Source organism: Dipodomys spectabilis, unplaced genomic scaffold (genome assembly GCF_019054845.1).
Source record: "Dipodomys spectabilis isolate Male_0828 unplaced genomic scaffold, ASM1905484v1 ptg000125l, whole genome shotgun sequence".
In the NCBI taxonomy this organism is placed as follows: Eukaryota; Metazoa; Chordata; class Mammalia; order Rodentia; family Heteromyidae; genus Dipodomys; species Dipodomys spectabilis.
In genome coordinates this window covers 2,748,765-2,770,720 of record NW_024870802.1, presented here as the reverse complement: position 1 = coordinate 2,770,720, position 21,956 = coordinate 2,748,765, and the positions used below count along the sequence as shown (strand labels likewise).

Sequence of the window (21,956 nt, the reverse complement as noted above, 5' to 3'; positions counted from 1 at the left end):
TCTCCATTTAACTAGCAAAAATATGGAAGGTGTGGCTCAAGTGGTAGAGAACCAACCTTGAGCAGACAAAGCCCAGTGATGGTGGGGGCCCTGAGTTCCAGCCCTAGTGTTGGGGATGGAGGAGGAGGACACTAATAGAGAACAACTGAATCTAGTAATAGAGGAATACACTGAGCATACAATCTGTTGCTTCTCTAATGAACAGGCCATCTCAAGTAGGGAATTACAGCTTGGCATTACTTGTTTAAACCCCAGCTCGCCAGCCTTCTCTCTGGCAAGGGACTCTGCTGCAAGGGAGTGACTGCGTGTGAGAAGGAGCAAAGGATGAAGTAGTCAGAGATGATGCTATCTGCCCCATCTGCACCTGAGCTCAGTCACAATCCAGACAACTGCTCGAGTCTCCCACTCACTCTTTCAGGCTATTTAAAGAGAACCTAGCTCCTTACTTCTCCTAAATGATTTTTAAGATTTACTCCTTTGTTAGCAAAACGTTGCTTTGCAAGCGGAGTTTCAGAGAAAAATGTGGAGAGCTAATTGTTTTTCTTGTTCACAGAGCTGAGGATGGCAAAGTGACCGAGAGGACCGCCCAGGGCGGCAGGTGCGGTCACCTCACTTCAGCTCTGCGGTTTGCACTGGCTACGACCCTCCCTCGGGAAATGGTGAAAAGCATGGTTATTTGCTTGCTTACGTGTCGTGCTTGATGTGTGCACATTTTCCTTGTTGCCTTTGGAGGGTTGGGAAGGGAAGCAGTAACAGCACTTGGATCATTCCCTGTATGCAAAACCACAGAGAAATGTTTATCCACTTCTTCTAAAAAGTAATCCTAGCTACTGAGGAGGCTGAGATCTGAGGATCATGGTTCAAAGCCAGCCCAGGCAGGAAAGTCCGTGAGACTCTTATCTCCAATAAACTACTAGAAAACCTGAAGTGGTGCTGTGGCTCAAGCAGTAGAGCACTCACCTTGAGCTGAAGAGCACGGGACAGCACCCAAGCCTAGAGTTCAAGCCCCATGATGGACAAAAAAAAAAAAGTAAGCACCCTTCTGGGGTGCTTTTCTATGCACTGCTAGTTTGAGTACTTATAGAAGGAACAAATCAGATTGGTATGGTGGCACATGCCTGTAATCCTAGCGTTGCAGAGAGAAAGCTGATGGATTGTGAGTTCAAGGCCAGCCTGGTATGTTTAATGAGTTCTGGGGTTAGCCTGAGATAAATAGCAAGATCTGGTCTCTGTAAAACAGAAGCAAAAATAAAACCTCAAAGCCAAAAACCACGCTAATGAACTGTTTAATTTCCTATCAACTTACCATCTGTTTTTGTTCATTTCGTTGCTATGGTCTTCTGTATTTGCCACCCACACGGGTACTATTACACAACCTTTTGAGGATGGACACTTGGGTAGGTTGGCCTTGTGTGCACACTTATCGTGTGAATGGTTTCTGCTGTTCCTACTCAGCCTCTTGGCTGAGCCATACACACGTCCTTTCCAGTGTTTCACTCTTGAAGATCTACTGCTGGCTATATGTGTTGTGGAAGTCTATCTTTCTTCCTTTTGGACCCCATCCCCCTAGAATGCTTTCCACAGGGAGCTGTGGGGGATAGGAGGGGGGGGGGGCTCCATGTAGACACTGGCTATTTCTGCCCGTCAGCAGAGAAGGGGAAGCCAGTGTGACCTTCCCAGCAGAGTTTGAATGGTCCTATGGAAAACTCCAGTGTGGAACTCACTGCTGATTCAGTCACGGGCCTCCAGGGCCTGCCAGCCCATGCCAGTCTCCCATCCTCTGCTGAGCTCCGAGCATGCTGAGTTTCTACTACTACAGAGAAGAGGGTAACTCCCTCCCTGTGGTCTCGGGGCGAAGCCTGCTCCTGCTACAGAGGGGGCTGCTTCCGAATGGAGACTCCAGGTATTTCTCTTCTCTCTTTCCCTTCCTGTCCTGCTCCAGGCCTGTGTAGGTTATGTACAGTCTTGTGGGGATGCCCTCTGTTGAAACCATGAATGAATAACTCCAAAAATATTTAGACAAAGCAGCTACAAAAACCAGAGCTCTTGATGCAGATGCACGGCCCCAGGGAGCTGTGTACCTACTGGTGGTGTGTTTACTGCTTACTGAGGAATGTCTACAAACAGACAGAGCGGCTGGGATGCCAAGCCATGAGAGGGCTTTAGAAAAGAAATAGGAGTGGGTTTGCATGCTTCTCTTCTCTTCCAAATATAGAAAGGCGTAATTCACGTTTCCAGCAGCCCCAGGGATCTGTAAGAGGATAAAATTGGTATTTATCTACTCCAGTGATGGGGAAAATTATACCGGCACCCAGAGTGGATTGTAAAAAGCCCATTGTGTACTTCCTGAGGTTTGCCAAGTCCTCATCAAGTGGGCAGAATATTTTTATCCTGCAATGTTGTCTAGGGCAAGTGGCTGTAGATTCTTCATATAAATAACCCACAAAGCTGGGTTGTCCATGTTGACTCCTGACTTGGTTGTAGTGAAAATGTCTGAGCTGGCCTCACCGTGTGAGATGGTAGATTGTAAGAAATGGCTGTCTACCTGTGAAGTTAGGAGGATGTGCTTCATGCTGTGTGTTGCTGGCAGAGTCTAGCACATCTGAAAGCATCTGAGCAGTGAAGGTAATGGGATTTGCCTGAATTCCTAGAGGCAGCGAGGAAGGAGAGGAAGAGTGGGGTTAGGCATCAATGCCTTCTACCTGCCCTGAGAATTACCTTTCTTTCCATCCCATCTTAATGTACACGTACTCACGCTTTGTAAGTCACTTCAGCAGCAGAGTGTAGTATGCTGCCATCTTGCTTGTCTGGCCCTAAGATAGTGATTTAGGGGCCAGATTTAAATATTTTTTCATCTTCAGCCAATTGTGGAACACTCAAGCTTTTAAGAGGATTTAGCACTTTGAATTCACTGGTCTGATTTAGCATGGACTTTGCTCTTTGTGACAGCCTCCAAAACAGGAATCCTGTGTTTCTTTCAAGCAAAATAATCTTGGAGAAAGTCTTGGGGGATGTTAAAAAAAAGGCCAAGATAAATATTAGTTATCTGCAGAGAATTAACAAAGGGAGAGGAAATGAGAGGCAGGCCTGGCCTAGAGGGTAGCCTAGAAAGTGTGATAATGGCTGTTAACTCCCTTTTGTAAAACCCAGGACTTAAAATAATCACATACCTGACTGGTCTGAATTAAAAAAAATACTTTCTCCACTGTTTGTGCTGTTTGGTTTCTTTGTTTTAGTGCTTATATTGGGGCTTGAACTCAGCCTTTCACTCTCATTTGGCTTTTTCACTCAAAGCTGGCACTCTACCACTTGAGCCACACCTCCACGTCTGGCTTTTTGCTGGTTAATTGGAGATTATGTCTTATGGATATTTCTGCCTGAACTAGCTTTGAGTCACAGTCCTCAGATCACAGCCTTCTGAGTAGCTAGGCTTACAGGCCTGAGCCACTGGCACTCAGCTGCCTGTACCATTTGAAATACTCTAGACCCAAGAGACGCTTAGTGTGCATTTCTTTTCCCCTGCCCCACGGGGTCTTTGTCCTATGTTCCCACATCTTCTACAGAAAGGTTGGTCATATGGACCTGGGGTGGGGACAGCCACCTTTACAAAATCTTGTCTCTGGGGATGATGGTTAGCTGATGAAGTTTCTAAGCTGGATCTTTGCAAGCTTCTTAAGTCCCTTCTTAGCCCCTACCGTCCCACCTGGCTTCTGGGGGACCCCTTGGGATCTTGTCAGAGCTTTGGAATGCTGCCATTTTGCTGCAGTGAGCTAATTAATTAGCTTTCCCCCTCCCCTGGGCCCCGTTCTACATCCAATAGCAGCCCATTACCTAGAGTTCCGCTGGGCTCCAGCAGCTGATTTTTAGTGAGACTTCTTTTCAGTGGCTGGAAACGGGGTATAATGCCTATACCCTCCTAAATCCTTTCAGCAGGAAGGGGACTCCAGGCAATGTGTCACAGAGGAGGGGGCTTCAGCAGTGACATCAGCCACAATGACACACCCTAGGACGCTGTTGGTGGTGGTATTAAAAGTAACTGGTGTAACTGGGTTTGCTATCAGGGTTGGGCCTTCTGTGCAGGGTTCAGGGTTATGAATTAGACCCATGACCACCCTGTACCTGCGGTGGTACCCGGGGAAGCACTGGTGTGCTGTGGTTTCTGAAATACAGCGTGTCTGACCTGCCGGTCCAGGGGCCGAGAGGCTGAGACGTGTGGAGGGGTGCCAATCCAGGGCCACCACCTGGTACTCTGCCCTGTCACCAGGAAAGTGGTACCTCACTTGCTCTTCCCTCATTGCCTCCACAGAGAGGCAAGGAGAAAGGGACATTAATGTAAGATCAGAAGTCAGTTCCTTCTCACTTTGTGACCCTGAAGCCTGAGGCTGTAACTCTAATGCTTGCAGCAGGGTAAAAGTATGATCCTGGGCAGCTGCTCCTTCTCCTCCTCTGAAGCCTGAAGCTCCCTGCAACTCTCAGGTCTGCAGAGTGTGTGTCCAGTTAGACTGGGGGTTACTTGGGGTATATACCTATTGTATTTCCTCAGCTGAAGTGCTCGTTACTCATTCACGAAGTATGCCTGAGTGAGCTTCTGAGCTGAGAAGCAGCAGGGAACTAATCCAAATCCTGCCTTCACAGTTTCCCATTAGCCAGGTTTAGTGATGCAGCCCTGTAGTCCCAGCTACCGGGAGGCTGAGGCAAGAGGATTTCTTGAATCTAGCAGTCAAGGTCAGCTTGGGCAAGATAGCAAGACCTCATGTAAAAGAAAGTAATTAGTTACTATTAATTTAAACATAATTTATCTTCTAACGAGAGATGGACATGCCTGTAATTTAGGTCAGGGGATACAACGTAATTTACATGCTAAAGGGACAACAGGACAGAGTAGGCGGCAGACTCAGTTTCTGGATTCTCACTCAAAACAGAATAGCTCTATGTAGTAAGTTTCAGTCCTCCTCCCCTCCTTGCTTTTCTAGTCACTTTGCCTTTCATTTGTCCCTTCAGTTATATACCTGCTGGAGGCTGATCCTTTGCTAGCCCCAAACCAGCTCCTCTGGGCTTCTGGGCAAGGTAAATGCACTGGAATTGAATTGGTGATCCCTTGCTAATACATACCCGTGGTCTGGGAAGGCTTAGGTTTAACACAAAGCCGCTTCGGTTAGAAGGAACCATTAATATTGACTGACACAAATCCCCCAAAGAGGAAGCAGATATCAAGTTCACTTTGAAAGAAGAAAGGTCAGTTAGGGGCAAGCTTAGGGCAAAGCAATTGCCCTTACCACCCTTTGGAGATGTTTACCAGATGAAAGAATCATATTTCACATACAGTGTCAGGTCTTTTCATAACTGCAGACAGTGCCCTCTTTCAAGTGTGTGTAGCATTATTCCCTAGTTGTGTTTCTTTTTAAAACCAAATTAACAAAAGCATAATTCACATTAAAAACAATGAATTCATTTTCCAAGTTCTAATGGAAGCAGTGTGGTTTGAATTGTCATGTGACTTAGCTCCAAGCTTGTTCTTATATAAGACCCTTGATACTCTTCTTTTCTTCTGCACATCTCTGAGGAGGCAGTAATGACTGTACTTTCAAAAGTCCGTGGCTTGTGTCTCCCTTCCGCAGCAATATACTAAAGTTTGGAGTGATACAGAGAAGATTAGCATGACCCCTGTGCAAAGATGACATGCAAAATCATGATGTATTCCATATTTAGTTTACAGTTTTTTTTTAAGTCATTATTTTGTGGGATGCTGGTGGCTCACACCTGGAATCCTTGCTCCCCAGAAGCCTCAGATCTGAGGATCACGATTCAAAGCCAGCATGAGCAAGAAAGTCTGATACTCTTAGCTCTAGTTAACCAGCAAAAAGCCAGGGGGCCCAAGTGGCAGAGAGCCAACCTTGAGTGAAAAAAATCTAAGGGACAGTGTCCAAGCTATGATTTCAAAGCCCCCCACTACTGGCACAAAACCAACCAACCAACCCCATAGCTTGTTTGTTACTTGGTCTTTATTGCAGAACATAAAAGTCGATTTTTATCTTTTCAGAGGCTGTAGAACATATATATTTTTTTACAATATTTTTTTTTTGATCGGTCATGGGGCTTGAACTCTGGGCCTGGGCGCTGTCCCTGTGCTCTTCAGCTCAAGGCAAGTGCTCTACTGCTTGAGCTCCACCTCTGGTTTTCTAGTAGTTTATTGGAGATAAGAGTCTCACAGACTTTCCTGCAGGGCTGGCTTTGAACCGCGATCCTCAGATCTCAGCCTCCTGAGTAGCTAGGATTACAGGCGTGAGCCACCAGCGCCCGGCTTTTTTTTTTTACGATTTTTAAGCAGGTTTCCTTAGGAAATTTTCCTGCATGCCTTTGATCATATTCACCCTTTCCCCTCTGCTGGACCCTGTAATCACCTTTGTTAGCATCAGTAGGACTTGACAGGTGGCAATGTCTGTGAGGCATGTCCATACAGAAACACATACGTCATCCCAAAATGGGAGGCAGTCCACGGGAAGGGTACCCCGCTGCCATCCTACCCCTACATCACTGTGACAGTCACAGTACCCATGGCATGCCCTGTATATATCTATCATATACCTGTCATCCTAGCTATAGCAAGAAGCAAAAAATAGAAGGATCCAGGCTAGCCTCCACAAAAAAAGTAAGACTCTATCTCAAAATTAACCAGAGCAAAAGGGGCTGGAAGGGTGAATCAAGAGGAATGCCTGGCTAACAATCATGAAGCCCTGAGTTCAAAACCCAGTACAGTCAGTCAATCAATCAATGGAGGTCATATTGAAATAGGAATTTGACAAGATAGAAAAGACATACAGTGCTGGTCTGTAATCAGGACAACAACAGTGGGAAGAGGAAAGAGAAATATCACTTCCTTTCAGAGATTCTGAGACACTTCTATGGATTAAAATCAAGGAACCATGCCTAGGGCATGGTTCAAGGACACTTACCTGGTGAGCTTATCCTGAGTTCAATTCCCAGTACTACCTCCCACCCCCACACCCCCAAAAAAAGAATTTGATTTGGGGGCCAGCTACTCCCAAGGCAAAGATAGTAGGATTGTAGTCCAAGACTGGCCCTTGGGCAGACCCAACTTGAAAAATAAAGTAAGAAAAAGGGCTGGGGCATGGCTCAATTGCAAGAGTGCCTGTCTAACAAGCACAAGATTCTAAGCTCAAATCCTAATACTACCTTCCTCCTCCTCCCCCCCACAAAAAAGAACCCACATTTATCAAGTACCTGCTGAGTTTCGATTTTTCCTTGGCCATTTTCAGCTTTGTATTTGTGGAGCTGGAGGTCTTGTGAACTTTGTTCCTGGGCTGTCCTCAAACCCCAGTTTTCCCATTCTCCAGCCCCTGAATAGCTGGTATTAGGTATTAGTATTTTGAATTCTGTGTGTATCTTTTTGTGTATTGGTCCCTAACTGTGTTATTTTTGTGAAATTCATATTGCTTCATATTGTCATGGTTTATTCATTGTTGTGAGATTTCACTACATGAATATGCAAGAGTTTAGCCATTCTCCCGTAAATGTTGTCTGGGTCACTTCCTGTTTGAAGCTGTTGTGGCTCTGCTTTTTGGCACGTGCTTGCATTACCCGCGCCAGGTAATGCTCTGTCGCAGGTGTGTGTGAGCTCAGTTTTGGTGGATTCTGCCCATCTTGCACAGTGCATGTCACAGTAGATCTACCCTTGTCCTGGGTGGCAGTCCCAGTGCTGATCACTCCAGGATGGTAATTCAAACTTACATTTCACTGACATCCAGCAAACTTTACCAGGGAACTCATTCCATGGACACATGGCAGATAAACAGAACCATCTGTCCACTCAGGTGTTTTCTTCACAGATATGGCTTTTCCTAGGCACAGGAGACCCACTCCTGCCCAGCTTTTGAACACAGCCCCTGACTGGCTTTCTCTTTCCCCAGTAAGAAGAAGAAAAGTGGCTCTTCACGATCACTCAGGCCCCCCCGGGACCGAGTACCTACATTCCAATATGATATGAACTTTGAGAAGGTGGGAAAATGTATCATAATAAACAATAAGAACTTCGACAAAGTGACAGGTATGTGGTGGGGGCCTTGGGCCAACCCCTCCTTTCCATGTGTAGTACTCACTGGAGAAATGCTATGCCCATGTCCTGTGGCAGACAAGGCCTCTGAGGTGATAGTCGTGTGTCCAGGGAAAGGCATGGAAAGAAGCTAGGAACCTTCCATCTAAGGCCCCAGCATGCATATTAGCTGATAAGGGACTTTGGCCAGGGGGCTTAGAATCAAGGGTTCTTAGTGGGGCTTAGTGGCTCAGTGGGGCTGGGACTCACCATGAGGCGGCTCACCTTCTGTGGACAGGCTGAGTCCCCCTCCCATGAGTTTGCTTCTCATTTCATTGGTGCCCTCGAAGGTGACATACACTCAGAGCATTTATGTTGAAGGAGCTCTCTGGGTTAGAACCTGCAGGCAGTGCTGCTAATCCAAGACCTCCTTTATTCCCACAGGTATGGGTGTCCGAAATGGAACAGACAAAGATGCTGAGGCCCTTTTCAAGTGCTTCCAAAGCCTGGGGTTTGAAGTGGTGGTCTATAATGACTGCTCTTGCTCCAAGATGCAAGAACTGCTTAAGCAAGGTGAGCACCTGTGCCTCTTGCTCCGCCTTTCCCATGCATAGAGGGGAGCAGGGGAGGGCTCAGGAGGCCTTGGCAAGACAAGGGGACTTCAGCGTGGGGAGCCTTCTTCCTCTGGCTGCTCCGATTCCGTCCCGGGAGAGGCAGGCCTCTCCGAATGGTTTAATTTCATTTCCAGCAAGAGAGAGAGGTTCCAAATGATCAGAACTGGTCACTTTAAAAAAAATCTAGTTACAGGAGAAGCTATAGATCTACATCTCCAAGTCAAGAATCAGATTTAAGCATAAACTCTCTGACAGCATAAACTCTCTGTTTCCTATTTGGCATATTCAAGATTTTATTTCATTGAGGGCTGGGAAGGTGGCTCAGTGGTAGAGTGCTTGCCTTGCATGCATGAGGTCCTGGGTTCGATTCCTCAGCACCACATAAGCAAAAAGAAAAAAAAAACCGGAAGTGGCGCTGTGGCTCAAGTGGTAGAGTGCTAGCTAGCCTTGAGCTGAAGAGCTGAGGGACAGCGCCCAGGCCAAGAGTTCAAGCCCCACGACCGGACCCAAAAAAAAAAAAAGATTTTATTTCATTGAATTTTTAATATAGTTGGTACAATTCTGGCTGATGTTATGTTTGCATGCCCACTTTTTAAATATTTGTTTATTATTTTAAGCAATTGTACAAAAGTACTTTAAGGCACCTTGATCCATCTCACCCCTCCTCTTGTTCTCCCCCAACTCTCCAAACCCTACCCATCCCCTTAAGTTACCCGTATGCCCCCTTTCACCAATGTTTAGTGAGTATTATGTCTACATTTGTTCCCCACCCCCACTGCCTAGGATGCATACCCACTTTTTAAATGTGCAGGAAGAGCTTTAGATAAGGAATGATTGAAGAGCAAATTAGGAGCAGAACCAGACCTCAAGCTCTGGTGCTCCCTCTTAGACCTACTTACCACACCATCTAGTAGTGTCACTTGGCCTGCTGTGACATTTGGGGCAAACATTTGCAAGTAAAATCTGATCAGTTCATTCTAAAGGGGACCCCAGGCAGTAGATGGTTTACTGTAGGTTTGTTTTTTGTTTGTTTGTTTTTAGCTACAACATGAAAAAAAACGTGACCCTTCCCCCTCTCTCAGAATTAGACATCTTTTGCTAATTCCTTTGAACATGAATCTTACATACTGATGTGTTATACCCTACTAGGTCACACGATAGACCAGACTGGTGCTTTCAGAGGTGGGTCAAATTCTGGTCCTCACCTGTAGGTGACCCATACAAAGCTACCTATCTTATCGTCCCGATCACTTTGTTCTGTTGAAATGATTCCAGTGTGCCTCTTCCCCCACCCTGCTCCCATTTCTCAGAGTTTGGGGAGTAATAGCCGTGAGAAAATCTGTGCACATGCTTAGGGAGGAATATTGGCCTCTGCACGCATAAGGGAGTGTACCAGTTGTCTGTGGTTTGTATTCTTGTGGATGGCAAATTATTCTACCCAAAGCTTGTTATCAGCAGGGAAATCTTGATTATTGTCTGTGGAATCAGCAAAGCATTATTCTATCCATGCCCAAAGCTTGTTATCAACAGGGAATTCTTGATTATTGTTCTATGGAATCAGCAAAGCAGTTATTTCTGTTGACTGTGTGTGTAATGGATTCCTGTGAGGAAAATCTCTCCCTTTCCCAACTAGGAATTCAGCTAAGAATTCCAACTTTCCTCACCATCGTTTTTTGTCCTTCAATACTAACAAATCAGTGTGAGCTCCAAGCACAGGTGTCTCATTGATGAGAAGAGCGGAGACCATGCCTGTTGGTGGGAGCCATGGGAACAGCAGGGCTTGAAGGATGATGGGGTTATGGCTCAAGCTTGAGCTGCCTGGGAAAATTTATGATACTACCCCAAAGCTATACTTTTTATCAGTGATATCAAAGTAAGACCTACTTCAAAGGACTCTTGTAGGGACTGAAGAATATAATCCATGTAAAGTGCCTGCCCTGAGTGCTAGGACTTAAATTCAGGGCCTTCTAAATTATATTCTTGTCCCTTCAATGGTCATCAACAAGAAAACCCCATATCGGTTAGCGAGTTAGTTACCTAGCTAGTTGGTTAGTTTGTATCCCTTCGATAAGTTGGAGCTAGGTCACCTGCTCCTGAGGTCTCAGATACCTCTTCTTAGTACTCCACATTGATAGCCAGTCCAACATTTTTTTCTTGGTGGTCATGGGTCTGAACCAACATTTTTGTTGTCTTTTAAAAAGAAATTCTACAAGAGCTAGGCTTTGAACTCAGGGCCTTGCTCTTGCTAGGCAGGCACTACTTGCCTGAGTCATTCGTCCAGCCCATTTTGCTTTTGTTTTTTTTAATTAGGATCGCTCACTTTACCTGGACTGTGATCCTCCTGTTTAAGATTTCCTCATAGCTAGATGACAAGTGCACACCACTACACCTAGCTTTTATTGGTTAAGATAGGGCAGGGGGTTATCTCATGAACTTTCTTCTCTGGGCTGGCCTTGAATTGCCATCCTCCCAAGTTTCCAAGCTTCCTGAGTATGAATTGCAGGTTTGATCCACTGAGCCTGACTTTAGTTTTGTTGTTGTTTTTTTATTCTACTAAATGATACATGATGTAAAAATTATGATTTTGATATTTTAACTGTATAGTTCAGTGTCGTTAAGCACATTCAAATTATTGTGCATCTCCAGAATGCTTTCCTTCTCCCATCACTGAAATATTACACCTGTTAAACACCTAACTTCTTTCTCTTTCCTCCTGTCTCCTCCTTCCCAGCCACTAGCAATCACCATTCTGCTTTCTCTCTGTGAACTTGACCTCTCTTGGTTATATTACCAACATAGACTCCTATCATAGTTGTCCTATGGCAGCTGGTTTATTCCTCTTGGTATAATGTTTTTCTCAACAAATACTTGCATTGCTTCTTATTTAGGATTATCACCTCTGCTTTACAAACAAACCATTATCAACTAGTCAAACGCTGAGTTCTGCCCTTCTGCTACCCAATAAGCTCTTCCACAAGTTGCTTGAACACCTGGGCCTTTGGTATTGATGAGGCCACTGTAGCTTGGGTGCTGACTGAGCAAGAGTTTCAGAATTCTCTCTAACCTTTCTTCAGAGGAGTGGTCCAATCCAAGCCCCTAGCCTTTGGCTGGAGCCTTTTCTCCACCCCGGCCCCTCCTTGGGCCCTCCCTGGTCCCTCTTGAGTGGTCATGGACATCTTGCTGAAGTGCCACATCTTCCGTGCTGTAGGATATGAGTTTTAACTTTTCAGTATTTACGTTGCTTGCTTGCAGCTTCTGAGGAGGACCACAGCAATTCAGCCTGCTTTGCCTGCATCTTATTGAGCCATGGAGAAGAAAATTTAATTTATGGAAAAGATGGTGTGACACCAATAAAGGACTTAACAGCCCATTTTAGGGGAGATCGGTGCAAAACCCTTTTAGAGAAACCCAAACTCTTCTTCATTCAGGTAATCACTTTTCAAAGCCAGTAGGAATGAGCATAGGACAGGAACACAGAAAGATGGGGCTTTGCATTATCTTTGTGACTGTATACGCCATGCCATGGGAGATGCAGATTTGGGTCTGTGGGTTTTTGTTTGTTTGTTTTGCCTGGAAAAGGTTGGCTGTGTGGATGCATCGGATCACAAGTTAGGAAGGTTTGTTTAAGCTCTTGCAATGTTTTGCTTTGCTCACAGTGCAGTCATTTACCCCCCATCAGATGATCACTGAGGTGCTGGCATTTACTAGGCACAGTTCCTGACCCTGGGACACAGCAGTGAACAGCACATGCTTTTCTGCTCCCAGCCCCATGAAGTGATCTCTGCTTTGGCATTTAGGCTTGCCGAGGAACAGAGCTTGATGATGGGATCCAGGCTGATTCAGGACCTATCAATGACACGGATGCGGATGCTAATCCCCGCTATAAGATCCCAGTGGAAGCTGACTTCCTCTTCGCCTACTCCACGGTTCCAGGTATCCAACTTACTGTCTGCTACCTTACCAGTCTGTTCCATGATCTAAGTGCATGTTTTGAGAACCATATGAGTTCCTGTTGCTGAAGTTATGATTTATGGTTTATTACCCCTAACCCAAGTATGAACCTTCTTGAGACCCAACATCATAGTCAAGTTTCAGTTTTGGAACATTTCAGATTGCCTTTTTGTTTTGTTTTGGTTTTGATCCCAGTATTGGGCTTGGTGCTCTAACACTTGAGCTAGGGCTCCATTTCACCTTTTTGGTAGTTAATCAGAGATAAGAGTGTCACAGACTTTCCTTCCCAGTCTGGCTTTGAACTGTGATCATGATTTCCGTTTCATGAGTACTAGGTGTGGGCCACAAGTGCCCAACTCTACATTTTCTTATTCAGTAAAATCTATGCAAATATTCCAAAATGTGAAACTCTTTTGCTCCCAAGCCTTTAGAACAAGGGATACTTTTTATACACAGTGGCTTTTAAATCATGTAAATGTATCTCACATACTGACGTTCTGGAGGTCAGAATGCCAGACTGAACTGACTGGACGATATCCTTTCTGGAAGTTCTGGAGGAAATCTGTTTCTGTTCATCCTTTTCTAACATGTCAGAATGCCCCACATTCCTTGGCTTGTGACCCTTTCCTTCGTTTAAAACCAGAAACCTCACATCTCACCAACCTGTCCTATCCTCTCTAATCTTCCCCTCCCTTCTCCCTTCCCATCTCCTCCCCATCCCCCCCCTTATCTCTCTCTTCACAGCTGCTAAAGATGCTCATAATTAGTCTGGGCCCACCCTAGTAGTCTGGGATCATCGGGTGTCAATTCCATACCCCTCATGACATCTGTAGAGTTCTTTGCCACATAAGGAAACAGCCACGGGTTCTAGAGTTAGGGATGCTATTTATCTTTGAGGGCCAATATTCTACATACCACAGGGATGCATTTACTTTTTTAAAATCTCATTTGTTATTACCTTTAGTAGTAATTAAAGAAGAAATGGTAGCTCACACCTGATTGGCTTAGTCAAGAGGCTGAGATCTGAGGAGAAGCAAGCCCTAGACAGGAGAGTCCATGAGACTCTGTCTCCAGTTAACAGCAAAAAGCTGGAAGCAAAAAACTGTGACTCAAGTAGTAAATCACCATCCTTGAACAAGGGATGATTCTGAGGTTCTGAGTTCAAGCCCCAGTACTGGCACCAAAATAAAAGGAGATGAAACATTTCTGGAGTGCTTGATAGTTGAGAGAGAGAGAGAAAGAGAGAGAGCGCGTGAAGGAATATGTGTGTGTACACATTCTCATTGGTGAGCCATATGTCCTCAATTAGTTGACAAAATCTTTCTCTCCTGTCAAAGGCTATTACTCATGGAGGAGCCCGGGAAGAGGTTCATGGTTTGTGCAGGCCCTTTGTTCCGTCCTGGACGAGCATGGCAAAGACTTGGAGATCATGCAGATCCTCACCAGGGTGAACAACAGGGTGGCCAGGCACTTTGAGTCCCGGTCTGATGACCCCCGCTTTGACGAGAAGAAGCAGATTCCTTGTGTGGTCACCATGCTCACCAAAGAACTCTACTTCTGCCAGTGACCCTGCCTTCTATCCAAGGAGCTACAGATGGTTGTTGACAAGTCAGATTATTATTAATGTTTATTATTTTGATGTGTTTGAAAGATTCAGAAATGTTACGAGATTTTACTTTCAGGAAATTTTATTGATTCAGCAGGGAAGAAACTCTAGGGATTTCCAGTACCCTTGGAGTTTTCAGACTTTCTTTGTTTTCACTCTGTTGCTCATTTGTTGACTTTGTAATTTGCTCTTAAGATTAATTTCCTGTTGGTATTTCTTTCTCCTTGTCATCACACCTAGTTGGCATGCTGTAAAGATGACTCTGGGGGAAGACTGTGGGCTGTGTCTCCTGTCACTGGTGGGGAAATTTGTGGAGAGTTAGGGTCCTATCCCTGGCAAAGAAAATCTCAGTTTGTTTGGGTATTTTTAAGAAAAAAAATAACAGAACAGCTAAAGGGATATTCATTGGCCTATATTGTGGAAAGTGGCCATTCCATAGTGATTTTTGGATTAAGGTAGATTCTCATGCAGATCTTCCCAGGTAAGTCAGAGGAGGAAAAGTTTTAATAGTTCTAATATATGTCCTGCAAGATCTATTCCAGAAAAATGGAAAGCATTCTAGGTGTTTCAGTAGAAAGCATTTAATACAGGAAATTTACTTATACAGATGATAAGACCAGCTGAATAGTAGAAGGCTGTTTGCTACAGCTGGGACTCAGAATAGTGAGAGAAAGTGTGGTTTTCTGAGTCTATAAGCTGTTGGAGACAGCTTCCTGGCCACTAGGACCACCAAATGATTTTGGGAAATGAAGCTGTGGCAAGGACAAAGCCACTGCCTGAGATGGAAACAAGGCCAGAGCTAAGTCAAACATTTAAAAATTTCCTGGCCTTTCCAGTCCTTTCCACCAGCACCTTCCCATTCTAACCATACTTGAAAATCAGCAGGTGTGGCCTCAGGGAATTGTGATTTCCTGTGATATGCAGTAAAGCAAGGGAAGTGAGACAGGAACAAGAAACAAATATGAGCCTCACTCATAATGTGACTATCAGTGATCATATTTCCTGGTGTTCAACAGTTCATCTTTTCAAATCTTTATTCCCCTGGGTTGTCAGATGCTGTACATATGTGCAAATAACCTACTCCCATTTTATGTGGAAAATAATTTGTTTGAACTTTCAGATATACTGGAAACTGTTGAGATTATTTCAAAGCTTATTTCAAGTAAAAATTTTGTTATCTCTAATTTTTCTAAGTGAAGAAGTTTTTAGCAAAGATTTGGGGACTTCCATTTTCAAAGCGGTGTTATCCTTTGAATTCTTCAGACATTACTGTTTTCTCTCTTCCTAATAACTGGTTAACAAATGTTTGTATTTATTGATTAAAATGTGATTGCTCAATTCCTAACTGGCTCGGATTGCATTCCCATTAACATCATTTATTGTGTTGTGGAGCTGACTGTACTGACTTGTCTTCAACACAAACTATAATACATCATCTTACTTTAAGATGAAGACAAGAACATAGGCAGTAATCAGGTAGGAAGCTGAAATTGGCCACATAAAGGGTTAGTCAACCTGTAGAGCTGTTTGGGCTGAACTACCATGTATTAATTTGGCAAAAAAAATCAGATTGCGTAGACGCCCTGTTATCTTTTACTCAAGGCTGCCACACTGCCACTTGTGCCACAAGCCCACTTCCACCTTTTGTGGTAGTTAATTGAAGATAAGAGTCTCACTGACTTTTCTGCCTTGGACTTCCTTGGACCCATGGTCTTCAAATCTCATGTCTCCTGAGTAGCTAGGATTATAGGCACAAGCTATAGGCACCCAGCAAAAGAATCTTCTTTCAAACAAGGAAATTAGTTTAGGACCAGTTTGGTTGGATTTTTTTTTTTTACTTTAGGTTTCCTGCTATCTAAAATGTAGAAAGTGTTCAAAATTTTAGGGGCAAATCATGCATCAAGAGACAACAAGCATCTACCCTATTCTTCCCAGAATTCACTGGCTGTTTTTTGGAAGGTAGGCTGTCCTGTAAAGTCCTTAGCACAGACGTGTCTAAAGCAGTGCAGTTTGAAGTACAAACTACAGCATTCTTATTTGCTTTCTAAGTTTCATTAAAGAGAAGGAAGTGGCGATCCCAAGCATTAGAGTCATTTTTCATTCTGAGCAGTGATGGGTTTCAAGCAGTGCAAATCAATGGAGCATCTGAGATCCAAAAGACTCCCAAGTGTTCCAAAAGCTGACATTTTGTGATCTTTGGATTAGAGATTCTAAATCAGGAATGTCAGTTCAAATACATTAAAGTATGAAGAAACCTGATGCCTGAAACATGTCTGGTTCTAAGTGTTTTAGAGAAAAGCTACTCAACTTGCACCAGAAACCTGGCCAAGAAAGCCTTCTTATGCTTTGTCACTCAGGAATTCAGTTCCCAAGCTGCATTTATCATTCACACCTTCATGCTCATCTTTGCCTATTCTAGAAGTCAGAACTCAGTAGCTTCCCAGTTCTTGTTGCTACTAAACAGCCATGGTCCTTCTTTGCAAAGGGGTATGATGGAACACTGCCTTTGTCACACAAGGAAGACAAATGGTCTGTGGTGAACATGGGCATAAAATGAGCTCAAATCTGAATCTCTGTTTATTTATCTTCAAGGTACCACTGTTTAAACTGTTAGCTATTAATATATTCACAGACTGTGTCCTCTGTTTTTTTATTCATAAACTACCAGAATCCTGTTATGTTTATGTGTGGCTCAAAATAGGTCTTAAGTGCTGGGACTTGTCTACAGATAATTTGAAACTTCAAGGAAATGAAGCCTTCCCATGAGAGAGAAAATGGTGCCCACTGAAACATCATAGACATTGGCTGACTGCACCTCTCCTTTGTCCAGTCCTGTGATATATGACCTGAAAATAGGTCATTGCCTGCTACACTGCCTTTTGACGTCCTTTAGAGTTTTAGGCCCTACACTCAACTCCAGGGCTTCCATATGACAGGTCTGTCCACTTGCCTCAATTCAACAAATGGAGATGAATAAATAATGACGGGTTCAGAAAGGAGGTTGGTTTATTATGTGGAGGAGGCAGCCCATCTTCAAGGTATATAGACAGGAGCTTTAGGTTTCAATAGAGAAGAGTTTAATATGGTAATTGTTATTGATAATTTTTCATAATTATCAGTCCAGGTCTAAGAATGGCCTAATTGATTATTAACAAGGGATTTTGGAGGAATTGTTACCGTTGTCACCACTTGAGGGGCACAATCTGGTTGTGATAAGTTAGTCATTGTTGCCTAGTGGGTGGTCTGTCCAGTTCCATCCATCCATCAATGGAAAGATGGTATCTGTCGATCAGCTCCCCCCTTCCTGGATTCCAAGCTAGCTGCAGAGAGAATGACTCAGAGCAAAGACAGGTACAAAATAAACACAGATTCCAAGCTTTTCTCTTGTGTTTAGCTAAATCATGAACACAAGAATGAAGTCAGTGTTCTCAGCAAAAGACTTTCTAAGTATCTGTCACACTGGAAGCCCACCCTTCTATCCAGCTTTTCATCTTTCAGGACCTTTGCGGAAAGCATCTGACTAGCTGAGAAGTCTTTGCCTGTAGGAGCAATTCATCTGTGTTACCACGGTCCCTGGGTATCCTTGTGAGAATCGGTTCCAAGATGCCAGATCTTGAATACTCAAGGCCCTTATAAAAGGGCACCATGTTTATACCTAGCCATATATAACTCTGGTATAATTTTAACCATTTTTAGCTTATTTAAACTGTCTTTACCTGCTGTAAATGTTAAATAAATATTTTGTGCACTGTATTGTTAGGTAATAAGAAAAATCTGTATATTTTCAGAAATGATGCCATTTTTTATTGTGAGAATACCATACAGAGGAGTTACAATTACATGAGTAAGATAACGAGTACATTTCTTATCAAGCATTGTTGCCTCCTCTTTGTTTCCCCTTCCCATCCCTTCTCATACTCCCCCCACCTCCCCCCACCAAATCCTCCCCCCCACCAAAGTTGTAAAGTTCATTTTTCGATGTAACGACTTGTACATCTCATTGTTGCAAAGAAATGATGCCATTTTTATCCCCAAATAGTTCTGATCCTTGTTGGGGTTGGATCTACAAGTATGTCTATTAAAAAGGAGGGCTGACTGGAAATTGGCCAGAAGGGGGCGACAAATAGCAAGGTCCCAGGTGTCTCCAGGGAGACTTCCCAGGTCATCTCAGAACTGCTCAGCAAGAGTGTTCATTTTAACTGTTTCTTCGGCTGGAACCTCTATTTCTGAGGGCAGAGACCATGTATTTTATGCTTTCTTGTTTCCCTCAGCACTGAACTCAGAGCTGATATCTTAGTGTATGTATGTAGATTTTCGAGTCTGCACAGATGTGTTTCTAAGCATTTCTTAATCCAGAGCAAAAGCCTCCTTTAAAAAATGCATGATACAGTCAGGCACCAGTGGCTCAGCCTGATAATCCTAGCTATTCAGAAGGCTGAAATCTGAGAATATTGGTTCAAAGACAACCCAGACAGAAAAGGCAAAGTTTTGGGGTTTTTTTTGAGTGAGGAAAAAAGAAAACTATGGGATAGTAGTCAGGCCTAGATTTCAAGCCCCACTACCAACACACACACACACACACACACACACACAAACACAAACACACACACACTGGAGGCATAGCAATGTGAAACCCTGACTTCAAAACTCCAGTACTGCAGCCTAATAAAAATGCATGATACTTGCTCTGTCTTAGACCATTTGCTTTCATTGCACCAAGTACCATGGCCTAGGCACTTTATAAGAATAGAGGTTGATTTAACTCACAGTCAGACTCTGGGAAGCTCGAGCATGCTGTAGGCACCCGTTCAGCATCAGGTGAGGGCCTCATTCTGTATCTAGGGTCAGCATCCCAGCTCTGCCCTGTCCTCCTCTTTTCATAAACCCACCAGTCTTCATGGGGCATGAGTGCCTTGAACCCTAATTTATCTTCCAATGGTCTCTCTAAATACCTCTACCATATGAATTTGGGGATTACATTTCCAACACATAATATACTTGGGGGGGGGGGACACTGAATCTGTATTTATATCATCCCTTAGGGCACATGATACATACATTTCATTTTCTGTGTTTTCTACCATATAATACAATACAATAGGATTGTTTCTGTGTTCTCAAAGTGTCTGTCGATATGAACAGCAGACTTATAAATAGAAGGAAGCCATGGCTTGCACAAGCTCATGGCAGGAGCTGCTATGTGCTTGTCTCCATCGGTCTTCAGAGCCCACCATGAGGACTACTGTCTTCCTTGTCAGAAAGTTTTCAGGTCAAAGGTCACTTTCTTGAGAAACCACAGAGCTTTGTTCTGAATTAGATGACAAATAATTTTTTTTCTGGATTCATAAATCATGCAAACAAACAATAAAGGACATAATTGGAAAGTCCCAGCCACCACCACAATGCTGTGGTAGACAAGGAAACTCCATTCTTTTACAGATTCACACATGACCACTCTCAAAAAATACATGAGTGACATTGGAAAACACAACTGCCTAGTGTGATAAGCTGGTTCTGGCAAGAGTTTGGGCTTATATGACACTAAAAATGTTTATAGCCCTCCAGTTTTCTAACAACTTTGTTTGAAGCATTTTTTAAGTCAAACAGTGTCAAGGGATTTAAATTTGGAAGGGTCCTGGCTGAGAATACACAAGCCGAGTACTTCCACTGTCACGGTCTGACCCAAACAAATGCCATGGTATTCTTGAAGGGTTTGGGAAAGAGAAGGTAGGGTCAATGGCAAGAAGGTTTTGGTTCACATTGGTAGGTCCAACTTTGGTTAGTAAGGCATATCACACTTTTTGGCAGAGTTGCTTTTAACCATTAGTGTTGAAAACAGGCTTTGACAGTGTAGTGCCTAGATCCTCATATTGCTACTTGGCTATGATTGTTTTGGCTCTTTTGAGACAATGTCTCACTACATGACTTAGTCCGGGCTGTAAGCCTAGTCAGTGCTTCAGTTTCTCACCTTCATAAGAAGAAAGTAATGTGAAGATTAAGTGAGATCATGGGTATGGGAGTTTTAGTGCAATTTTTTCAAAGCAATCAATTAAAATAGATATGAAAGATGATGCAGATGGTAGTGATGGTAATGGTGGTATCTGGTGGTAATGGTGATGATGGTAATAGTGATGGGGATAATGGTGATGTTGACAGATGATAGTGATGACAATGGTAAACTGATGGCAATAGTCATGATAATGACAGTCATGACAGTAATGATGACAGTGATGATGGCAATGGTGGTGATGACGAGAGAGGAGAGTGATAATGATGGTGGTGATGAAGATGGGGATAATGAATGAAGGTGAGTGATGGCGATATAAGGATGATGATAGTAACGATAGTAATGATTGGCTACTTTCTCTCCACCCCAAGATCTTTCCCTTAAGCATGTTTGCCTATCTATGCTTTCAAACTGAAGTCTCCCAGAAAGGCTTCCACCGAAGACTGATGTACAGTGAATGAGTCCTGTTAATTGTCATTTGTCATAGACCAAGAAAATGATGCTCAGCCCAGAGAGAGATTAAATCATGCCAGTAAGACAAATGCAGAGAAGTGTGGTTGATAAGGAAAGTATTACTGCTAGTGAGTAGAAGACAGTTCCTTTACTGGTGAGTCTCAAGTTTTCAGGTACCTGAAAATTCCCAGAGGATCTGATTCCTATGCCCTGCATCCTGCCCTACTTGTAGCTCAGTAAGTCAGCAGGGTAAACCAGGAATCTGCATGTTGAACTGCCTGCCTAGAGGTTCTGACAAAGGTGGTCCTAGGATGATGTGTTTTATACACTATGGAGAGGCTGGTTCCCTTGTGAATCTGTATGAATGGCAGCCCAGCCCAAATTGAGCAACTGCTAAAGACCATCATCAAGCAATCTTTGCACTGGCTATTGGCAGGCCTGGCTAACTATCCCATTGTCAAATCAGATGACAAAGAATTCTATGTATCAGTCCATGTGCTCAGAACTGGAGCCCAGGAATTTCCAGTCTGCATAGGAACTGGAAGCCCAGGGCAATTTGTTGAGGAAGTTGAAGAGAGGTACCAGCCAGCAGTCAGCCTTCAGCACACGGACCCAGGTACACTGGTTTTTCCAGCTGATGTGAGATGTTTCCTTCCTTCCCGTTGGCAGTCATTTCTAGACCAGATGACCCATTCATTCCTACAATGCAATATGTTCCCTTAGACCTAACTGACATGGTTTTGTTGTTATTGGTCATGGGACCTGAACTCGGCCTAGGCTCTGTCGCTCAACTCTTCAGCTCAAGGCTAGAGTCTTAGCACTTGAGGCACGGCACCACTTCCAGCTTTTTCTGCTTATGTGGTGCCAAGGAACCGAACCAGGGCCTTGTGCATGCAAGGCAAGCACTCTACCACAGAGCCACCTTTCCAGCCCCCAACTGACATTTTTAGAAGAATTTTTTGCAACACCTTTCATAGTTATTAACTAGACTAATGTTAAGAAGGGAAGAGAGCAAACAATTCTCAAATGAATTCTTATATATGTAAATACATGTATATAGAGACATGTATCTGTATATACATATATGTACATGGATAGAAGCAGCTCTTAAACACTTAGGAAAGCTAGCTTTTGCAATTGATCTTTTCCAAAACCTCCAGCTGTATTAAGTACTGACAGTTTTTAAGCATTGAGACGGAAGACGAGTTCTTTCACTCTTGTGTTGCTAATTACAATTTTGTTCGGCAGGGTGAAGCCCACTTTCCTATCCAGTCA

At 43.7% G+C, this 21,956-nt stretch overlaps 1 protein-coding gene and 1 non-coding gene across 4 annotated transcripts in view; both read left to right on the top strand.

Moving 5' to 3' along the window:
* Nucleotides 1–15,563, top strand: part of Casp7 (caspase 7) — a 30,956-nt gene extending 15,393 nt beyond the window's left edge. For 2 of the 3 annotated variants that reach the window (XM_042689626.1, XM_042689627.1), the window contains exons 3-8: nt 554–598; nt 7,929–8,065; nt 8,495–8,623; nt 11,917–12,092; nt 12,462–12,597; nt 13,953–15,563. In XM_042689626.1, coding sequence (XP_042545560.1) covers nt 554–598; nt 7,929–8,065; nt 8,495–8,623; nt 11,917–12,092; nt 12,462–12,597; nt 13,953–14,182 — 853 coding nt within the window. In that variant the 3' untranslated portion in view covers nt 14,183–15,563. The remainder of the gene's footprint in view (nt 1–553; nt 599–7,928; nt 8,066–8,494; nt 8,624–11,916; nt 12,093–12,461; nt 12,598–13,952) is intronic. The other variant, XM_042689628.1, reaches the window with a different exon arrangement.
* Nucleotides 5,603–5,709, top strand: LOC122116059. Its single transcript, XR_006148876.1, has one exon. It is a non-coding gene; the product is annotated as a U6 spliceosomal RNA (small nuclear RNA).
* Nucleotides 15,564–21,956: the final 6,393 nt, after the last annotated feature.